The following is a 23,245-nucleotide window of genomic DNA, read 5'->3' on the forward strand; positions in this document are numbered from 1 at the left end:
CACTTGGAAAGGTACCATCAAAATCTCCAAGCTCTTCATCTAACTGTCTTCAGATCACCGAAAAACTCACAAGAACTAGAGGTTTTTTCGTAGGAAGCAGCGAGAGCTTTTGCAAGAGAAAGGAGGACTTCTACCATCAAGGTTTACCAATCCAAGTACGAGATTTTTAGAGAGTGGTGCAAAGTTAACTCTCTTTCCTCATCCAGTACTTCTGTAACTCAGGTTACTGACTTCCTGTTATATCTTCAAAGTAAACAAAATTTTGTCATCCTCTACCATCAAAGGATACAAGAGTATATGAGCAACCGTATTCATGGCACAAAAACTTGGACTTTCCTAATGTTAAAGACCTACAGAAACTTCTCAGATCGTTTCAGACATCAATGCAACAGCTCCAGGATTCACCAGCTTGGAATCTGAATATTGTCCTGAAGTTCTTTATGAGTGACAGGTTTGAGCCTTTGCATTCAGCTTCATTTAAGGACCTCACGATGAAGACTCTATTTTTGGTCAGTCTGGCGACAGCTCAAAGAGTCAGTGGGATTCATGCTTTTAGCTAAAACGTTAGTTTTTTTCGAGATAACAAAGCTATCTGCTCATTGCAGTTAGGCTTTCTCTCCAAGAACGAACGCCCTTCTCAACCTTGGCCCAAGGCTTTTAGGATTCCGAACCTTTCGGATGTGATGGGTTGGAGAGAGTCCTGTGCCCAGTAAGAGCCCTGAAGTTCTATCTGAACTGTACGGAAGAGTTGCGAGGCAAGTTGGAAGCTCTTTGGTGCTCGGCCTAGAAGTCCTCGTTACAGATGTCGAAGAATGCACTTTGATTCTTCATGAGGCTCTTAATAAGAGAGACTCATGCACATTGCAGTGAGGCAGACCTCAAGTTTTTGAAAAGCCAAGATGCATGAAGTTAGAACTGTAACAACTTCGGTGGCCTTCAAGCAGAATAGATTGTTGCAAAGCATTAAGGACACAACCTTTTGGAGGAGTAATTCTGTGTTCGCTTCACTTTATTTTGAAACGTGTCCAGACTTTATGAGGACTGCTTCACTCTGGGACCATTCGTTGCAGCGAGTGCAGTAGTGGGGGAAGGATCCACCACCACGTTCTCATAATCCTAATACCCTTTTCTTTTCTTGGAACTTTTGTATTTTTATGGTTGTTCGTGGAGATTGTGACAGTCTTCCACAATCATTGATTTTAGTCAGGTGGTCATTTTGTTCCTTGAGAGCACCCGGAACAAGGGTATTGGAGGAGGTCCTGTTAACATAGAGGTATTTACACCGGTTTGACAGCTCCTAGAGGTCTTCAGCCCCCTGGGTAGATCGCTGGATCTCATAAGGAAAGCGGACATAATGAAAGTATTCATTGAAGTCGGCTTCCTTATCAGGTACGAACCCTTAAGGTTTATTAACTCTTAAGTAAAATTCCAACAATGTTGGCTGTCTCTGACCCTCCACCAAGGGTGTCAATCAGCTATATTTATATAACCACCAGGTAAGTCTCGAGTTTAAAAATGATATTTTCATAATAAAATAAATTTTTAAACATACTTACCCGGTGGTTATATAAATTTAATTCCCTCCCTCCTCCCCTCTAGAGACATTCTATGGGCATGGAAAATCTGAGGAATAATGGGATGGTTCTAATACCTTTGCCAGAGTGCGCGCAGGTGTTACACCTGGCTACTCAATCTGCGATTGCCGCGAGTTTTGAATTTCTGCCGGAACGTCAGAGACTAAAGCTATATTCATATAACCACCGGGTAAGTATGTTTAAAAATTTATTTTATTTTGAAAATATTGTTTTATAAATAATAAAGAAAAATGAAAATTTGGTAATAGGAATGTTAGAACCATGAATCAGATTGTGAAGTTACATTTAAGTGGAGAGAGAATTTATGAAATATAGTTTGGATATCTTGTCCCTAAGTGAAACATGTAAGATAATTGGTAAGGAAACTTTAGACCAAGGCAATATATATATATATACACACACACATACATACATACATACATACATACAGGTAGTTATCGACTTACAATGAAGATAGGGACCGAGAGAAGCGTCGTAAGTCGATTTCAACATATGTCGAACTGAAAAAGTGAAGTAGAGTTATAATATGTCATGATTCGGGAATCCTTTACTGTAAGCAATATTTTATCAATATTTTCCTACTGTATATCATTATTTCCTTTTTTTGTTAAGTAGGATATCTTATGCTTTAATGAAGTATTTTTTGTATTCTATTTTTCTATTTCAGAATCATTTTACCAATCAAAAATTACTTAATATTTTGTTAGCCTTTGGTTATGATCAGCTGATCTGAAGGTCCCGATACCGTATCCAAAGATTGCGCACCTACGAGTGGCGTATTTATATAATTTCTTAATTTATTCGAAATATCCTCATGATGAATATTACATAGGCACCAATATGTTACAGAATATCACAGTTTTCATACAGTTCGTTTATAGCTATTATTATTAGTTATCTTGCAAATACGTTGTCACTCTCTGTGTGCGAATGTGGCTGTGTGCCGGATCGTACTGGTTACGGGTAGTTCGTTTTAAAAGCTTCATATAGTATTTATTTTTTTTTATTCATTATTAAGCCTTCATATTTCAATAGTCATTATTGTTGTTTATTAAAGCATGTTTGTATTCTATTTTTCAATTTCTTGAGCATTTCAATAAATAGCAATTACTGTCAGTAGGCATCAGCTGATCTCAAGGTCACTCTACCGTATTGCGATTATGAGAACATATAGTACGTAAAACACGAAGTTGTTTATATAATCTTCGTAACTTATTTGAAATCTTTTCATAATGAATATTACATCAGCACCAATATGTTATAGGGTATCACAGTTTCCAAATAGTTGTTTGTAGACATTATTAGTCATCATATGGATCTCTCTCTCTCTCTCTCTCTCTCTCTCTCTCTCTCTCTCTCTCTCTCTCTCTCTTTTTTTTATTTTTTTTATTTTTAATTCACTGTTACAAATTAATGAAATATATAGATACTGACTACTATTCAATGGGTCAACACAAGTCGACAGATTAACTGGTCTAAAGCCGATACAGTAATTTATATGATTGACTTTACAATGTTAAGCAATTATCTACAAGGGAAGCATATATATTAATAGTCGAGAGCAAGAAAGACACAAAATTCAAAAAGTACAAGACATGCAGGACTTGCGATGGCAAGCTTAAACAGGTTTATCAGATCGGTGGAACGCGAGAGAAAAAAAAAATCCTATCAACATGATCATGATTCTCACATTGTATATGTGGTAATTCGAGAATAAATGGGCAGAAGAGTCTCATGTATATAAGACGAAGCTTCAACTTCCCACCTTCCGGGCGTCGAGGTGCCCAGGCAAATACCAGCACTTTTGTATGTACTGCAGTTCTGTAAACAGGTCTAAAATGAAGACATGATCATGATACAGCTTTTCGGTGTTATTGTTTGTAAACAACAGATTATAGTGCCTTTATTTCCCAGACAGGTCAAGATTATGTGTTTTTATAATATTTTAATCTCACTTCAATGCGAGGCAGTTGCTAAAATGAGCGACAGCATCCTGGAAAAATTTATCGTCGGCCAACTCGTTCTGTCCGTATCTTATACATATCATGCCTTTTGTAGTACTTTAAAATCCCAAAGGATAAGGCCACACAACCCTTCAGGACCATAAACAAACACAAACATATTCAGAAGACAAGTGATTTTACTTCATTAACTTTCAACAGTACTGAGCTCCACAAAGCACTAGAAGAGTTGGAAGACCTAGGTCTACATGGCTGAGGACTATGAAGCGTAAAGTAGATGATAAATGGCGAAGTATTGATTTAAAAGCTCAAGATAGAGACTTCTGGCGAAATCTAACCGAGGCCCTTTGCGTCAATAGCGTAGGAGGAGATGATGATAATTATTATGATTCTGTAGATGTTATTTTGAAGTTAGTTTGATTATTTATACCACAATTGTTATGTAAAATAAGGTTTATTATGTGAGAAATAATTTCTGCAAAACTGGTTTGACAATTTTGGGAGGAACGTAGAGAGGAGAGGTTTCCATTTTTGTTTCATTTGTTTGATGTCGGCTACCCCCCAAAATTGGGGAAGTGCCTCGGTATATGTATGTATGTATGTTAAATCTTCATATTTCGTTAGACATTATCCAAAATTCTTTGTATCATTACTCGATGATTCGATAATGGGAATAATGAGATTACTCAGTAATACACCAAAAAAAAAAAAAAAAAATTCGCTTCGCCAGGGCGCATTCCACCTTACATATGATGTGAACTCGACAAAGAATGACATGCAAATTATGTAAAACCCTTTTCTTTTTTCTTGCAATAACTGAAAGAAAATACTAACTTACCAAGAAAAAGTACTGTATTTCATTTTTATAATGTAAAAAAATATATTATATCTAAGAAAATATTTGTCCTGTTAGTTTATTTTCTTTAGACAATTATCGATATATCATACAATGGAATAAAACTCGTATAGAATCAAATTTAAGCTAAGTAGTACTCGTAACAAGCGATACAGACACAAAATGTTTTGTATCATTACTTGATATTTCGATAATGTGAATACTAATACTAATCGTTAGCCTTTTGTAAGGATCTCATTCTATTGCCTGCTCGCTTTCCGCCAGTAGTATGACGTCACTAGACATATTATATGAACTTGACATATATTAAAACTTTTAATGTATTTTTTATTGAAAACGGATACTGTATATTAACAATAATAGTAAATACTAACTTACCAAGATAAAGCAGTTAAATTTTGATAAAGAAATAGATTATTTCCACGGAAAGTTTTTCTATTAGCGTACTTACAGACACACTTGTGACGTCATCACAAGGAAAGAGTCGTCGTAAAGTCGAACAGTCATAAGTCGCATATATATATATCTCTCTCTCTCTCTCTCCTCTCTCTCTCTCTCTCTCTCTCTCTCTCTCTCTCTCTCTCTCTCTCTCTCCTCTCTCTCTCTCCTCTCACCCCCCCCCCCCCCCGAAAGACGAGGCTGCACTCGCCCCGAAAGACGAGGCTGCACTCGCCCCGAAAGACGAGGCTGCACTCGCCCCGAAAGACGAGGCTGCATTTACCAATTCTCCAACAATTGCTAAAAGCTACTCATCTGGCTAACTTGTGCAAAATAACAACTTTGGAACTAAGAAATCTGCAGTCTTTATAAAAAAAAAAGAGGAAAAATACCACTTGAGTCTAAACCTCCATATAAGCATCAAGGTCCATCAAGAGAGCTTCAATTTCATAAGATCGAAAAGCTAAACTAGTTAGTTAAGCCTCAGGAAAACAGGAATGAAGAAGGTAAAGTTTCTTATTACTCTGCTTACTGTCAAACACATCAGCCAAAAGGGTTGCCTTTTCATTTGGACAGTGAGTGACAGAACCATCTGGTTTAAGTAAAGGAGGAACTTTTGCATCTACACCAAAGAGTGCAGATTTAAGTGTAGTACCCCTCTTACGTTCCTGGGTTGTACCAGAAAGGTTTTGTTTTATGGTTAGATTGTATTCCTTTTCTATTAAAGCATCAACTCTCCGAGAAAAAGCTCTAAGCTAAGTATAGTTATTCCAAGTCAAATCTGATCTGATACCCTTCCAAAGATGATAGGCCTCCTGCTTCTCGAAATAAGCACGTCTACAATCATCATTGAACCATGCATTGTCCTTCACTCGATACCTTAGCACACGAGAAGTTGGGGCAATTTTTAGGTTAAGTTTTGTCTGTTTTGTCTCCCTCACTTAGCCTAATCTAGAGTGTGGGATTTAGCCGTATGGGACTGCTGATGAACTTTTTTAAAATAATGGAAATTTAGTAATGAAATTTATTACTTCAAGACTGACGATTCACCTGAACCCTCCCTGATTAGTGATGTTAGTAGGTTATTGAATTTAAGTCTTCTTCGAATACTAAAAGTATACCCTCATTACATTAGTTGCCATACAATACCATACTGGTGATAGTAATATAGGAGGGGGCGGATAAGCTAATGGCAGTGAGGGAGATGGAACTTTTTGAGTTGTTAATGGTAGACATCCATACAAGCGAGCTTTGAGGAAGAAGTTGGATTAACTGCAATTAAGTATAGTAATAAAAGAGAGGATTATGAAAAATTATAAAATTTAAAGTTATGTTTTGCTCTTTCAATTTGAAAATGTTTTTACATATAAAGTTCCAGTAAATTGCATATAATATTTTAGTATAATGTTGCTTGAGTGACACTTTTACAATGTTTGAAAAAATATTCATTATTTCCTTTCTTCTAGATGAAGGTTTAGATGATCACAGCTTAGCTCACCCCTTGAGTGACATTTCTTCTTCAAGCAGTGAAGCCATTCACTATCACGGACAGCCTTTTGGAAATTCTACCCCAATTGGCCACCATTTCAAACTTCGCAATGAAGTAATAAGAACATCTCCAATAATTAGAAATAGGTATGGTATTAGATGTATTCTGTAGGCAGGAAATAATTTTTTATATCTTGCTATGTCCTCTTTTTATGATGTACCCTGTATTTAACTTCTTTTTTTTTTATCATCATGCCAATATTCAATGTAAAATCTTGTTCCAACCTAATTTGGGTTAAATTGTTTAAGTTCAGTATGTTTTTTCTTTTAATTTTGCAGCTTTAATTCAAGTCCAAGAGCTGCTGATACACCATCTTTTCTTAGACGGCGAGGATTACATCAAAGTGAAAAGCACTGTGATTTGAAAAATGAAAGTGGGAGCATTGCCTCTTCATTTAATGATTCTCTTAGTCCTAAAAGAGAAATACCAGTGGATGAGGACCTTTTACCACCCATGAATTTAACATCAAGAAACTTGATTGATTTGTTTAATGCAGCAGAATCCGATGAAGACTGAACTTCTTGTATAGTGAAACATTACTCTATAAATTGTGTCAGCAATAGTCTTACCCAGTTGAGGAGGAAAATGTATACAAACCTTTGTATATAATGGTAGTTTTAAGTGAGAAGCCCGTAGTTACCTCCATGAATATTTGACTTGATGGTTTTTTTTTTTAAGTCTTTCTTGCCTATGAAGTAGAAAAAATCTCATTTGACATTTAATTGTGGGTTTTTTGTATATTAAATTATTCAACAGTGCAAATAATCATTTTCTATATAAATCAGTTGGGATGGATTTACTGGTTGAAACTTTTAATATGATTAGATTGGTAGTGATACAATATAGCATAAACTTGTCTACCTAAGTTTACCAAAAACATACTTACTGTAACGTGTTCCTCAATAGCTTTCATAATAATAAAAACGTTTGCATATTATTGTAGTTGTTTAACTGTACTGTATATAGTAAATTTCTCAAAGAAACATAATTCATTATGTACTTGTCATTCATTTATTATTATTTTGTTTTTATTTTCATCCTAATTTGTAAATCATTCCCTCCACTGTGCATTTATAACAAAAATTGGGAAATGTTATTACTATTTTATTTTTCTCAAGTATATCACAAACAATTTTAAATTATTTTTTTCTGTTTAAACTATTTAATTATGATAATTATGTGCGGAAGATTTTTTACAGGTTAACTAATCTAAAACCTCAGCATTTTTCAAAGGGTAATGAAGAAATATGTAATTTTGGGATAATATAGATGAATTTCTGTCTGGAACTATGCTTTTTGTGTTTTCAGATCTTGGGTAATAGTAGAATTTGTGCAATATATAGAAGCAATACACATGAAATTGGATATATTTTACAAAAAAAAAAAAAAGTATAGTCTACAAATATTAGTTTACCAGAAAAATTTTCAGAACCCTGAATTGCTTTACAGTTCTTTTCATAGCTGAGGCATTTTCTCTCTCGTTTGATGTGAATGGATAAACTAAAGTTATTCTCTACATACAGAACACTGCTAGTTATTTATATTACAGCTTATTAACTTTATGTACAATGACAAGTTTGCTTAGAAAGTTTAAACTATGTTAAGTTTTATGTATATGTTTGTCATGCAAAAATATTTAGTTTTTTTCATTGGTTAAAACTACTGAATTTTCATTTTTATTTAGATAACTGTTATTGTATAGGTATGTAGTTAACTGTGATCTGTATTATCTATATCTAAAATTAAACTAGTTTGATCTTGTCAAATTTATAAGTTTAGGCATTCTATAAGCAAGTATTAGGCAAACTAGTTAACATATATGTTGGTAGATATATTACTCGGTAAGATCAGAAATAGTATTGGGCATGGAAATAGGAGTGACTTGATTGATTCTATCAGGAACTGGAAAATTACCCAAATTTAAGTACAATATGTGATAGGATTTTACTATGAATGTTTTTAATTAGTAGTCAGAAGAATACTCAAAATGTCTTCCATTGGTGTCCCTGTAATTTTTCTTAGGAAATCATAAAAATCCTTACTTTGATAAGATTAAAAAGGAACTAATAGAATAGGACCTTAGTAGTTATAGTTGGTATGCTCATTTTATTTAAAAAGAAGGTAAATTTTATTTTTTAATTGCTTATGAAAAGTTTATTTTTGTAACTTTAAATTTTAGTAGTGGTACATGGTGTTGAAAATTCTTAAAAGGTTCAGCCATGTGTTTAAACTGGCATTTTTTTGGTAAATATTTTCTCACCTTTAGTCTGTTGTGAAGCCTTTTTCCACTATAAAATTTTTGAATAGTCAGTAATTATAAGGTGTAAATGACCTCTGGAGTTGAAGATAAGTAAAAATTATTGTATTTTTTGTATATACCACAGTGATGTAAAATATTGCTCTACTGCTTGTAAAGATTTGTAATTTGAAAACAGTTGAATATTATTTATTTTTTTATCCTTTCATCTTCATTTGTTTTAATGTTACTTAAGATATACAAGACTTTCTTTCTTACAATTAAAGACCTTCACCGTTAGGCTTAGTGGTTATCATTTTAATTTTGTCTGCAGCAGGGAGATATATCTTGATGGACTCTTCAATACTAGTTGTTTAGTTCAATAACTTGTATGCTTGATGTATGTTTATTATTTCTATGAACCTAACAGACGTTCATATTACTTTTGTCTCTGGAAACTTGGAATGTTGACGTTATTCCAGAAAATTAAGAAATTTTTCAATTTTCTTTTTTTCAATGCACTAATACCTTTAGTTAGCCATGAGACCAGCATCTAATAGCAATAACATGCTGCTCATATTGGATAGGTTCTTCAGCTTAAATGGAAACATGGAACAATCAAGAGGTGTGTTCCTCCACTTCAGGTGTCAGGATGTTTGCCTTTTTATGCTGATTTTAGTGTGTTGGAAGGTTGTTTCTGGATTTCTTAGCAAGTGCTGCACTGGTATGTATAAGAATTGTTTTTGGGTGATCATGATCCACTTTCTTTGTCTTTTGCCAAGGGACAAATACTTAATTTAGAGATTCTAGTGAGGAGTGCTTAGTCATCACTGCTCCTCGCTGGGAAGTGTGTTTCTCAACCAAATTAAAGTTTAAAGTGTAAAATAACCTTATATTTTGTACAAAGTTAATCCAGAGAAGTCTAGGCTACTTGCTTATGGAGGGAATAATGACATTATTTCCGCTCCCAAATTTTGTCTACTACAGCCTAATAAATTAATTTTGATAGTCATGAGCTGCTTTATTGTAAACTCAAGGCCATTCAGGGTAAAATTTTAGGCCTAATTTACCCAGTTTCAAACCCTAGCCTGACTACTCAAGTGTTGGCTAATGGTTCACCGTTCAGTAAGGGTTTGATGGTATGCAGCACTTCTCACAATCTCCACTGGCCATATTGGTTTTGGCTAATTTTTCATGGTCGGATGCCTTTCCTGCCGCCAACCCTCCCCATTTACCCGGGCTTAGGACCGGCACCAAGTTGAGGCTGGCTTGCCCCCCCCCCCCCCCCCCTCTCAGTGGCTGGGCTTTCTCTCAACCTAGCTGGCCCAACAGGCCTCAGCAGACAGGGGATCAGCCTTTTCAAAATCTTTAAATTACTTTAGACCCTTCTGCTGCCAAACCCTTGCACTCCTGCATTTCTAGCCATCCTTTAGATGCCTAGACCATGTGCGGGAGAAGAGAAATGTTAACCTGGATCTTTATATCGCTCCTGTCACAAAAATAAATTTGCCTGGACCACCTTTATTTCCATCCTCTTGCTAAAATAAGTTTGTCTTGATCCTTATATTCCACCTCTCGCAAAGAAAAGTACCTTGAAGCAACTGCTTATCCCCTATTTGCTGAGATGGTAGTCTTCATATCATGTAACCCCTCTTCATGGTATGTAGAAGCCCCCTTTAACTTGACTTTTATTTCCATAAATCTCCCCTGATGCTAATATTGCTTCTTCGCAAGAACCCCAGTCTAATCAACATTTACCCGTAAGATTTAAGAAATTTTTTAATTCAACCTTTTGATTGAATAAATACATTCTCAACAGAAGAATGGAGCCCTCTAGCGATAAGTGATAGGGAGCCTGGTTGTGTCATTAGATACTGTAGAATAGTCTTCAGTTATCTCTATCGACCAGGGGCGATCCCACCGGCGCCAAAGGGAGACTCAGTTTATTTGCATACTGCCTTTAAGATGTCTTTCCGTGGATTAGTTAGCAATAATTCGCTGGAATGTACTGTACAGGAATTATTTCTGGGAGATCATGGTCTGCATTCTCTTTGTGTGTTCTTTCAGGGACAATTCAGAGATTTAAAATCTGTGAAGTGTTTTTCACTCTCGGTACCATTCATGGAAAATTTTTGTATAATGCTTGCCAATCAAGTTAACAGTTCTAGTACAAAAGTAAATATCTAATTAGTCAAGAGAAGAGTAGGCTAGTTGATTACAACAGGATAACAATGATATTGACACAACTCAACCTTAAGACAACACATGCCAGCTGTGCAAGAGTGTGCTTGACTCTATGGCCTTGGATATCTCCTCCGTTTTAATAATAATAATTTACACAACACAAGTTCAGACATGATAGTAATGAGCTTCACAAGCTCTGGATGTCATTTTCTCCCTTTGTTAAACATAGGAAGTTCAGTGAATCCTCCGTTAGTCTTGGTGGTTTTGGTCCTTAACCTGGAGCCATGGTTTTGGTCCTTAACCTGGAGCCAAACCTAACCTAACCCCTAGAGTCATTCTAATTAATAGTGTTTTATTCAGCAAGGGTTCTGAACGTGCACTGTGCTCCACAGATTTGAAAACCTACTCAGAGCCTTAAAATCTTCACATACTTTAGTTCCTTCTGCTGTTAAACCCTTGCAATCCACAATTCAGGTTACTATGAGACAACTAGCAGAAGACCAAATTGGTTGCATTGGTTTTAAATCCTACCATTTGCTAAAGTAAGTGTTTATCACCAGTCTCATATTACTTATGTGGATGGTGTGGTAGATCGTATGGTTCCCTTAGAATTAAGGATGAGGAACCTAGTTTCAATTGTTTAAAGCATGTTAAAGGCGCAAGTTCTCCCCATTCGCTTGTAACTTCGTCGACATCTCATCTCACATTAGGTTAACCGAGTTGAAATAGGTGCTAGTAAATCCAAATCTAATGCAAGTCTACATGTTACCGCTGTTACCCGTTTTTCGAAGTATAAATACGCCAAAAATCTGCTGTGGTCAGTTCTCTCAGGTTTTCCTGCAGGACAGGAAAGTTTTGATGGTTCTATCTTTGCGTGACATTATTGCAGATATACCCTAATAATAGTTAAGTTTGAAATTATCTTTATCCCACCAAATCAGAAAAAGTGACTACTACTAAGGCAGTTTGCACACCCCAACTCTGGTTCAGGACTGCAGATTCAGGTGCATTTTTTAGTGCTTAGATCCTCTTTAACAGAGACACGCAGGAATTTATATTTGATTCTCCAATTACCTGACCTTTATCTCATTTAACTTGTGATTGGTGTGGTGTATTTTGATTCCTTATAACTCTGTGGGTTAACAAAGCATCAACTAAAATTATCTTTTTATGGCATCTTAATTTAACCCTTTTACCCTCAGGCTATTTGGAACTTTCCAACCCCTTACTCCCAGGGGTTATTTTTTTTAAGCACATTTTGCAATATGATTTATTTAAATTGCTCTAACAGCCTTAATTTTCATCATAGAGAGGTCAGGTTGGTCTCATTCTCTTGGAAAATGCCTGAAGTTTCTGAAAAAATTATAAAAAATATGCGAAAAATAAAATAAATAGCGGTTTTTTGCAAAGACGTACCGATACGTCCATGGGGGTAAAGGGCTGGGTTTTGTGAAACGTACCAGTACGTCCTTTGGGGGTAAAAGGCTTAATAATACTAGTTTGGTTAGCACAGGGAAAGCAGTGTTTTGAATAGCTATTGTGAGGAATACGATATTTCATGGTTCTCGTTAGCAGTTAAAAGTTAATGTTAATGTATCCGGAGAGTGTACGCTGCACAACGGTAAGGCTTTTACTTGGTAAACAGAACTGCTGCCTACCATGTCTCATAATGGCCTAGGAAAGTAGTTTTAGTCAAGGGGAATTACAGAGAAGTTAATGGCCATACTACGTTGAAAATACTTCTCGTTCCGTCAGTGAAGTTAAGTTACGTGGAGCTGGTCGTTACTTGGATAGGTGACTGCCTGGGAAGCCTAGATGCTGTTGGTTATAAAATAAGTTTTTTGGTTTAAAGACCAGATAAAGATGACACACTATGCTCGCTTACAACCATATTAGTGATCAACCTGTTTAATTTTTAACATATTTAACTAACTTTGTCTTTCTCAAAGGCCAGCAAGTCTTCTTTTGTGGGCTGTAAGTTTGGCTTGTCTGCCCACTTGTTTGCAATAACGTAATTTTAGTGGTGATAAGTACATAATGGTCCTTTAGTAAAGGTTCTTAGTGTTCACTGCACCTTAAAGAGTTGAGTTCCCGTTGTTTGAGACTTGTTTTCTTAATTTATGTTGTTCTTTCTGCAGCTTAACCTTTGCATTACCATAATTCTAATCGCTTTTAACATTTAGATTATGAGGTGGAAGACTAAGTTGGATGTCGATGAATCATTCAACAGTGTCAGGCCCGAGACTGTGAATGCTTGCTGGAAATGTCTATGGCCAGGGTGTGTGAAGGACTCTGCTGACTTCAGTCTCAATGAGGCTTTCCAACAGACTGAAGAAAGTTGTGACCTTAACAAGGAAAGTTCAAGGCGAAGACTTCAAGGAAGTGGCTGAGGACGATGTCTTGGAGTTGCTTGGGCCATGACGAGGACGTGGCTGGATTAATCCATTCGTCAAGTGAGGAAGAGAAGACTGATGACACTGAGAAGTTGGTAGAGATGTCACAGACAATGAATGATTTGAACCAAAAGGCCTACAGTATGGATGCTTCAGTGGTGCCGGCCCTAAAGTTCATGCGTTCTTTGGATGATGGTTTTGCAGTCTACAAGAGGAGCGTGGATGAGATGAAGAAGGCAGCAATGCAGCTCATCATGATGTTCTTCAACCTTTGTGCGAAACAGTTACCACCACCACCAAGTACTGAGCTGGGCTACCATCACCCCCTCCTCCTCCAACCACTGGTTCTTGGCCTACATTACCTCCTCGTCCAACCTCTGATTCTGCAGAATGTGAAAGCCGATGGGAGCTCGATGATGGTGATGGCATAGACAATCCTCCTCCCCTTGCAAAAGGTAAGGTTTTTTCAGTAAATTTTCCATTTTAAATACATTACTCAGCAAAATGAAAATTTTAAGTAAATTTTAACTTTGATGAAAATCACATAGATTTACAGTACTATACACAATGTAAACAAACAGCCTGTGAACTTTTCAAAAATTGTATTCAAGATTAATTTCCATTTCAATTTTTCGTACGTTAGTAAGTTACATTTCAATTTTAATTTTTCAATATTTAACTTAGCCGGTGATTATATAGCTGCAACTCTGTTGCCCGACAGACAACTCTACGGTAAAAACTCGCCAGCGATCGCTACACAGGTTGCGGGTGTGCCCAACAGCGCCATCTGTCGTCCAGATACCCAGTACTCAATGTAAACAAAGACTCAATTTTCTCTCTGTTGAGCTATCGACAAGACGTACTTACTCGCTGTTGCTAAACTGGAGTTTTTTCACAACTAATTGGTGAAGTACTTTATTCTAGTTTTGAGCTTTCGCTATGCAGGTGTTTTATCTTCATCTTAAATCTTGAACTCGTTTTGGATAGATTTAATTATGGTGACAAAGAGAGTATGGACTTTCTTTCACTTTTAAATGGCCGACCCTTCCCTTAGACGGAAGTGTGTTTAGGCTTTTAGTATTTATCTTATCACGTTATAGATTTTCCTCTATATATTTTATATCTCTCCGCCTTTATTAGGCCTCTTCGATTAACTTTCCATTTATTATAAACATATAAAAATAATTTTAATGTTTTGTTTATATAGACCTTTCCTGAGAGTAGGCGGTCCTAACTTGGAAACCGAAGTTAATCGACGTTGAGCCCTTTATATCGTAATTAGCTTTTATAGAGCTAAGGATTTAAAACTTTTTAAATGTAATATTTTATGAAAGAATTTCTTTGATAGTCTTCGTACTGTTTTCAAAGATGAACTAACGTTTAGTTTATTTATGCTACGCAGTTGTTGACGTTCAGGACGTTCAACATGCGCTCTATCGTTACGATAGAGAGAGAGTGTATCAGGGTTTCACTTTGCAGTAAGAGTAAATCGATTCTGACGTTTTGTTCATTCTTTCTTAGCTTAAATGTTTTAAATTCTATTTTAAAGGAACTTTTTATTTGAAAAACCTTTCAGTTTTTTCCTTTAGTCAAATAACATGTTTTTTTGACGAAATATAATTGGGCTCTTCTCTTAGGTGCGAAATCAAGAGAGAAAGAGAGAGAGAGATAGAGACGGAGGGAGAGAGAGGAGAGAAAACGTTCCGTTCAAGCGGGTAACGTTGTTCTCGAGTTACTCTCGTCCCTAGTCGCTGTACGGGGAGGAAGGATAAAACGTTTTTAGTTTTTTATTCTCGTCCCCAGGCTATGTGCGGTGAGAGATTGAAAACGTAGTTATATGAACTAGTGTTTAGTCTCTTTCCCAGCCACTGATTTTTTTTATCTTAAAATATGTTTTCTGTTTTTTGCTGGTATTAATGAGCTTGCATTATACGACTGATTTCGCAATTACTACCTTTTAATGAAGGGTAGAATTGCGTGTTTCAGGTAGAAATCAGTAAAAGTTTCGATTTCAGTGAAATAAGTGCAAAACAGAAAATCGAAGTGATAAAGTGATATGCGCAAAGTGTTACAGTGTTGCGTCCGAGGGTTCGTCTGTTCGTGCCTGTCGTTCACCTAGTCCGGGACCTCTTGCATGCTCCCAAGCCCAGGGGAGAAGTAATGTCAAACGACTTATGGGTTCGAGAGGCCTTGATCAACGAACAGACGTTTTCCCTCTATGGTATCGGGTGTATCTTACCAAGATCTCCCCTACCATAAGACAAGAGAGACGTTGTTTCTCCTCGTCATCCGAAGGCTTTTCGCATAAGAAACCTGTCACAAGGTTTCGAAGCCCTTAAGCGAAAGTCAGTCCTTTCACGACAGGTCCAGCGTCCTGGTTACAACCATTAGGACAGCTCTGACCCTATGCAGTCATCGGATAACTGCTCGCCGCCTAACAAAAGCGTAACACAGACTCCGAGAGTCTTTTTTTTGTTGGCAAAGTGTTGCGGTCACAGACGTTACCCTCGTCTCTTACCACAACCATTTCCGTTGATCCTTAATGGGTTGTATGGCAAGACATGCAGTATATGCTTGCCTCCCTTATGGAAGACTATTCTGCCGATTAGTCCGTTGAGTCTAGCCGTTTATCTCATCGATATCCTGGCTTTCAGCCAACCTAACGTTCCTTTGTGCTTACTGTTGACGTTGGCGTAGCTTAGTCACGTCAGTCAGGTTGTTTAGAACCACACTCGATGCGGTCTCGTGTGGTTTTTCAGCCGCATTTGGACGTTAGGCCACTTGCTGATGCTCCTGTTGACGTTCAAGACGTTCACTAACAATCGGAGTTGACTTGTTTTGACGCTGTGCGTCAACCTCCGCATTCTAGAGTTGTTTTGACTGCTCAGTCTAGGCAGTCAAAGCAGTCTCGAGTGGACGCTGTGCGTCCTCACGCACCTGTTGTGGTTGACAGTTCAGTTGTTGACAGTTCACAGACTGTCAAGCAGTTACATGACGTTGCGTTCTGGTCCGCTACTAATGCACCAGTGAGTGTGGACTCTGCTTGTAAAGCATTGCCACCATGGTAGGTCTCTCCCTTGCTTGAGACTCCGCTTTTATCGGACAAGGTTCCTGTAGATGAGGAAGTTGCTGTTCCCCCTCCTACTGATATTCCCTTGAGGACTCTGTCAGATGGAGAGGAGCCTAAAGCTGCTTAGCCTCCTATGGACTTTAATTAAATCATGATGATTTTTTTAAGGATCTTTGTCCGGATCTTTTTGTAACTGCTGCTCCTCGTTCGCCTAAACGTCAGAGCTTACACTAGGCCTAGCTACTTCGAAGCCGTTGTTTTTAAGCTAGTGCTCTCTCGCTCTCCTAGAGAGCTTTACGTTGGCTAGGCGACTGGTTTTTCACCAGGAGGAGTTTGGGGGATACAGCCTTTGCTTTCCCTTCTTTTAAACTGGTTTATAGAGCGAGAGTCTGATATGACACGAGAGAAGTTCTCGGCTTGGGAGTTCATGCCTCTGCCCAGATAGACTTCTCAATTCTCGTAGACTCTCCCTGGCGCCTGGCCAGGAGACGCTCCAAGTTGTTTACAGGTCAACTTCACAGCTGTTTTCGAGCCTTTGAAGTTTTGCTGTACAATTATGTCATGCATAACAAGGCTTTCAGGGATGGTAAGCGGTACCGCCTCAGTCGCTAATCCCGTCTGTTGCCACACCTGCTCCCGTAGACCCTAAATGGGCTTTGCTGCAAGACATGCAGTCCAAGCTTGCGTCCTTGATAGAGGACTTTAATGCGGAGAAGGTTGCTACCGAACCTTCTGGCCAACAACCTTCCAACCGGTCGGTTGTGCGCCCTGTTGACGCTGAGGTAACCTACTCGCGTCTGCCAGTTGAGGTGGTTCCTCCACCGATGCGACCCAGTGTGGGTTGCCAGCCGCACGTTGACGTTAAGCGACGCTCGGAGGTGGTTGTTGACGTTCAGGATGTTCAACAACCAGCAGAGGTGACTTGTTTTGACGCAGTGCGTCAACCTCAGCAACCCGGTAGGGTGTTGACTGCACAACCCAGACGGTCTAGACAGTCTCGGGTTGACGCTGTGCTTCCTCGCGCACCCATGGTTGTTGACAGTTCACAGACTGTGCAGCAGTTCCATGATGTTGCGTCCGGCTCCGTCACGCATCCACCAGTGCGACCGGACTCAGCGAGCCAGACGTTGCCCACTCCGTTGCCGTTTCCTCATCAGTTTTCGGATGAGGAACCCTCTGATGAGGACGTTGCTGAACAACAAGACGATCAGCCCCCAGAATAGATCAAGCCCTGCTATCCATCCAGAAGATGCTGAAGAAGGAACGCTGCTCAGTCAGGCTGTGGATGAGTCTGGTAGGGACGCTGTCATCCGTGGAACAATTTGTGTCACTAGGAAGACTACACCTCCGTCCTCTTCAATACCATCTAGCTTTTCACTGGAAAAAGGACAAGACGCTAGAAGCGGTCTCGATCCCGGTTTCCGAAAAGATAAAGTCTTGTCTGACTTGGTGGAAGGACAATATCAACCTAAGAGATGGTCTTCCCCTGGCTGTTCAGACTCCCAACCACGTTCTCTTCTCGGACGCATCGGACGTGGGCTGGGGCGCGACACTAGACGGTCGGGAATGCTCAGGACTGTGGAACTCGAGTCAGAGGAGCATGCATATCAACTGCAAGGAGCTGTTGGCAGTACATCTGGCCTTGAAAAGCTTCAAGTCTCTCCTTCAAGGCAAAGTGGTGGAAGTTAACTCGGACATCACCACGGCCTTGGCGTACATCTCCAAACAAGGAGGTACCCACTCACTGACGTTGTACGAGATCGCAAGGGACCTGCTCATCTGGTCAAAAGGTCAAGACATCTCCCTAGTAACGAGGTTCATCCAAGGCGACTTGAACGTCATAGCAGATTGTCTCAGTCGGAAAGGGCAAGTAATTCCAACCGAATGGACCCTCCACAAGGATGTGTGCAAGAGACTTTGGGCCACTTGGGGTAAAACCATCCATAGATCTCTTTGCAACCTCGCTGACCAAGAGGCTTCCAATCTATTGCTCTCCAGTCCCGGACCCAGCAGCAATACATATAGATGCTTTCCTCCTAGATTGGTCACATCTGGATCTCTACGCATTCCCACCGTTCAAGATTGTCAACAAGGTACTGCAGAAGTTCGCCTCTCACGAAGGGACAAGGTTGACGTTAGTTGCTTCCCTCTGGCCCGCGAGAGAATGGTTCACCGAGATACTTCGATGGTTAGTAGACGTTCCCAGTAGTCTTCCTCTAAGGGTAGACCTTCTACGTCAGCCACACGTAAAGAAGGTACTCCAAAGCCTCCACGCTCTTCGTCTGACTGCCTTCAGACTATCGAAAGACTCGAGAGCTAGAGGCTTTTCGAAGGAAGCAGCCAGTGCGATTGCTAGAGCAAGGAGAGCTTCTTCCATTAGAGTCTACCAATCGAAGTGGGAAGTCTTCCGAGACTGGTGCAAGTCAGTTTCTGTATCCTCGACCAGTACCTCTGTAGCTCAAATAGCTGTTTTTCTCTTATACCTGAGAAAAGGACGATCCCTTTCAGCTCCCACTATCAAGGGCTACAGAAGCATGTTGGCATCGGTCTTCCGGCATAGAGGCCTAGATCTTTCCAAACATAAAGATCTGCAAGACCTCCTTAAGTCTTTTGAGACCACCAAGGAGCGTCGTTTGGCTACCCCTGGATGGAATTTAGACGTGGTACTAAGATTCTTCATGTCAGACAGGTTGGAGCCGTTACAATCAGCCTCCCTGAAAGATCTCACTCTTAAGACTCTTTTCCTGGTATGCTTAGCCTCGGCTAAGAGTCAGTGAGATTCATGCCTTCAGCAAGAACATAGGATTTTCGTCAGAAAAAGCCACTTGTTCGCTACAACTTGGTTTTCTAGCCAAAAATGAGCTGCCTTCTCGGCCTTGGCCTAAATCTTTTGATATCCCCAGCTTATCGGAGATCGTAGGCAATGAACTAAAAAGAGTCTTATGCCCTGTTAGAGCTCTTAAGTTCTATTTAAAGCGTACTAAACCTTTACAAGGCCAATCTGAAGCTTTATGGTGTTCAGTTAAGAAACCATCCTTGCCTTTGTCAAAGAATGCTTGGTCAGACTTTATCAGATTGTTAATACGAGAAGCTCATTCACATCTGAGTGAGGGAGACCGAACTTTGCTTAAGGTGAAGACGCACGAAGTTAGAGCTGTAACAACTTCCGTGGCCTTTAAGCAAAATATATCTCTGCAAAGTATAATGGACGCAACCTATTGGAGAAGCAAGTCAGTGTTTGCGTCATTTTACTTGAAAGATGTCCAGTCTCTTTACAAGAACTGCTACACACTGGGACCATTCGTAGCAGCGAGTGCAGTAGTGGGTGAGGGCTCAACCACTACAATTCCCTAATTCCATACCCTTTTAATCTTTCTCTTGAAATGTTTTTATTGTTTTTTGGGTTGTCCGGAAGGCTAAGAAGCCTTTCGCATCCTGGTTGATTTGGCGGGTGGTCAAAGTCATTTCTTGAGAGCGCCTAGATTAGGGGTTTTGATGAGGTCCTGTTGTATGGGTTGCAACCCTTGATACTTCAGATCCTAGGGGTCGATCAGCATCCTAAGAGGATCGCGAGGCTCCGTAAGGAAGACGTACTTAAAAGGCAGAGTAATTGTTCAAGTCGACTTCCTTACCAGGTACCTATTTATTTTGTTTTTGTTATTTTGATAACTTCTAAAATGAAATAAAAACTCTTAGCTCATAAAAGTGTAAACATATATTGCTGGTCTCTACCCACCCCCCTGGGTGTGAATCAGCTATATAATCACCGGCTAAGTTAAATATTGAAAAATGTTATTTTGATGATAAAATAAATTTTTGAATATACTTACCCGGTGATTATAAATTAAAGGACCCTCCCTTCCTCCCCAATAGAGACGCAGTGGGACGAGGAGAAAATTGAGTCTTTGTTTACATTGAGTACTGGGTATCTGGACGACAGATGGCGCTGTTGGGCACACCCGCAACCTGTGTAGCGATCGCTGGCGAGTTTTTACCGTAGAGTTGTCTGTCGGGCAACAGAGTTGCAGCTATATAATCACCGGGTAAGTATATTCAAAAATTTATTTTATTATCAAAATAACATTTTTAAACATTTAAACTTAGCCGCTGGTTATATAATAATAGCTTTATTCTTCTGTCCGGCAGAAATTCAAAACTCGCAGCAATCGCATAGATATGCCAGGTATACACTAGCACCACCACCGAGCTAGGTCGAACTATCCCTCCTAGTATGAGATTTTCTTCTGCCGCCATACTGTCAACATAGAAATCAAATCTACTCGTGTTTAACCTGGATTTTAGCAGTATATTGGTGATGTACTCTTGTTACGGGTTTGAGCATTCGCTTGTTAGGTTTTGTTTGATATTTTATCGCTATGTTATAGCTTAAAAGGTAGGATTAAAAATTTTTTCAACCTATTCTTAACTAACGAAAGCATTATGGCGATAGGTAAACATCTCGCCTCATCGATGACATGACAGTCATTTGACGTATGCTTGTGTATGACTTGCATTTTCTTTCTTTTCCTACAAAGAATGATAAGTTAATACTATCTTACAAAGTATTTAGTTATATAAAATAAAAGGATTATGTTATTTTAAGAAAATGTATGTCCTTTTGGTATGCTTTCTTCGGATAATCTTCGATCTGTTTTAAAGATTATCTAGCGTTCATTTTTATTTGTTACGCAGTCCTCAGTCTATCATTACAGTAATACTCTTTGTATCGATATTTATGAAAAGTACATTTTTCTTTAAAAACTAAACTTTTTAAGTTATATTAGATAAAAGGAATATGTCATTTTCCAATTATATTTGTCCTTTTAGTATTTTTTCTTTAGCTAATCTGTTTACAAAGATTAAAGAGAATTAGCGTTCAGTTAATTTTTATATAACGTAGTATTCATGACAATCAATATAGTCACACAATTCTTTGTATCGTTGTTTACTTGTTCGTTTTTGGATTACTAAATTTTTTCGTATAATATTTATAAATTTTGCAATTGTTAAATGTGACTATTCGTCTTTTATTGGAACCCCTTAATATTAAGGGTTGGTTTAAATATATAGATATATTCTTTATTCCTGTCTATTCATGTAATATGTTAATATTTTGTATTAAATATTTTGTTACATTTTATATTAGATTCAGTGACATGGCGCCTCACGCCAAGCTGAACGTGACGCCTCGCGCCAAGCTGAACGTGACGCTTCGCGCTAAGCTTATCATGATGCCTCGCGCCAAGCTAAGCGTGATAACAACAGAGCGTTTGTCATCAAGCATTCAGCAAGGCTAGCTACTAACGCTGCTGTAAGAGTTTGACACGATGTTTGTATCTTAGTGCAACTTCTTGGTTTCTCTTTTTCGATTATCTACCGTTCTAGACGCGATTGGCATAGCTCCGAGCGTCTGAATCGCGAGCGTTTTTTTTTAAACGCAAGTGTTATTATTCTGAAAGTCACGTGGCGCCGAGCGTCAAGAGTTTGCATGATATCAAGTAGAACTTGATGTCTACGTGGCCAGCGTTGGAACATGGTCTCGCCAGGCGCTATATTAAGAAATAAATATTAACTACAAAGATCTTATGTTCTCAGACTAAGGCCTGCGTGAACTAATTCTTTGTTGGGAGAGCGAGAATTAAACCTCTAAAGCATTGAGGTCAGAATTCAGAACCTTAAGGAGTTGACTCCTAGGAAACAAGACATCTCTACCTAGGTTAGAGACTAGTAGGAGGAAGGGAGTGACTTTCAGAAACTCATGAGAGGTTTTTCTGAAGAGTTTCCATTTTATTTTGTACCTTCTGCTCCTTGTTCCGCCTTCAGAGTTTTTTTGCTAAGGAAGACGGCAAAGGAATCTCTGTTTATTATCCTAGTTGGAAAAGCAGGATGATATAGGCCTAAGGGTTCCAATAGGGAAAGATAGCTCTGAGGAAAGGAAATAGATAAATGATGAGAATAAATTAACAATAAATCATTCTGAGAAAAGTAACAAAGTCAAAAAGACAGTGCTGATAGGGCAATGCTATAGCGCGTCCTCAGTGCAGCACAAAGAACCTAACTGCAAATGTTGGTGGAGCAGCACTTTCAGCTGCAACAGCAGGAAGTGCATTAGGGCCTTTGTAAGAGAAGGCAGTGCCCCTTTTTTGCTGTATACGTCCTGTCAGGAAGTCAGAAGTTGGCAAAGCTTTAGTTCAGGCTGATAAGGATCTTGTTCCTGAGTCTGGTGTTACGGTACAGGCACTGCCGCTTCCGCCAGACTGTTTTCCGTCTGCTGAAATGCGGAGCGTTATGTAAGCGATGAGGAAGGCGACTTTGCGATCAAAGTTTTCTACACCGGTGTCACCTAATGTTGATCCTAATTGGACTATGCTGCTGGCATGAAGCAACGGCTCTCATCTGTTATGCAGTCTTATCAGCCTGCTGTTAGCAAAGCAATGGTTCATCATGATTCTTATCAGGACGCATTGTCGCACAGGCGGCCTACCAGCAAGCTAAATGTTAAACAGCATGATAAGGCTTCTATATCCCATCTGAGTGTCTGCTTCTCTTGATACCAGACATCAAACGGCCAAGTGTGTCATCGAGCGTTTACCTTCCAAGCGCGGCGACAATCGCTAGGCAGCTAAGCGCAGCATTGGGCATCAAGCTGAACGTGATGTCGAGCAACAAGCTCGTGACGTCCAACGTCAAACAAACTGTGATGTCCAACGTCAGTCACATACTGTTCAAGCTACGTCCAAAGGACAAAAGTTCTCTATGGAGACTCATAAGACTATGCTTGCAGCAGTAAAGGTCCACTGCTGGATGATCTCTTTAGATCTTCAGGATGCTTACTTCTACTTCCCCATCCATCCGAACTTAAAGCTACCGGAAGGTTCGTGTATGGGAGGAAGTTGTCCAGTTTTGAGTTCTCTGCTTCGGGCTAAGCACCACCCCTCAAATAGAGGGTGCGTCTGTGAGGAT

The 23,245-nt window shown here is 39.0% G+C and overlaps 1 protein-coding gene across 1 annotated transcript in view; it reads left to right on the forward strand.

Annotated features, from left to right (window-relative positions):
• LOC137627784 (membrane-associated tyrosine- and threonine-specific cdc2-inhibitory kinase-like) overlaps nt 1-8,841 on the forward strand; it is a 104,458-nt gene extending 95,617 nt beyond the window's left edge. The window contains exons 9-10 of the mRNA XM_068359121.1: nt 6,317-6,485; nt 6,678-8,841. Of these exons, the coding sequence (XP_068215222.1) occupies nt 6,317-6,485; nt 6,678-6,915 (407 nt within the window). The 3' untranslated portion in view covers nt 6,916-8,841. The remainder of the gene's footprint in view (nt 1-6,316; nt 6,486-6,677) is intronic.
• Nucleotides 8,842-23,245: the final 14,404 nt, after the last annotated feature.

Source organism: Palaemon carinicauda, chromosome 2 (genome assembly GCF_036898095.1).
Source record: "Palaemon carinicauda isolate YSFRI2023 chromosome 2, ASM3689809v2, whole genome shotgun sequence".
Classification (NCBI taxonomy): Eukaryota; Metazoa; Arthropoda; class Malacostraca; order Decapoda; family Palaemonidae; genus Palaemon; species Palaemon carinicauda.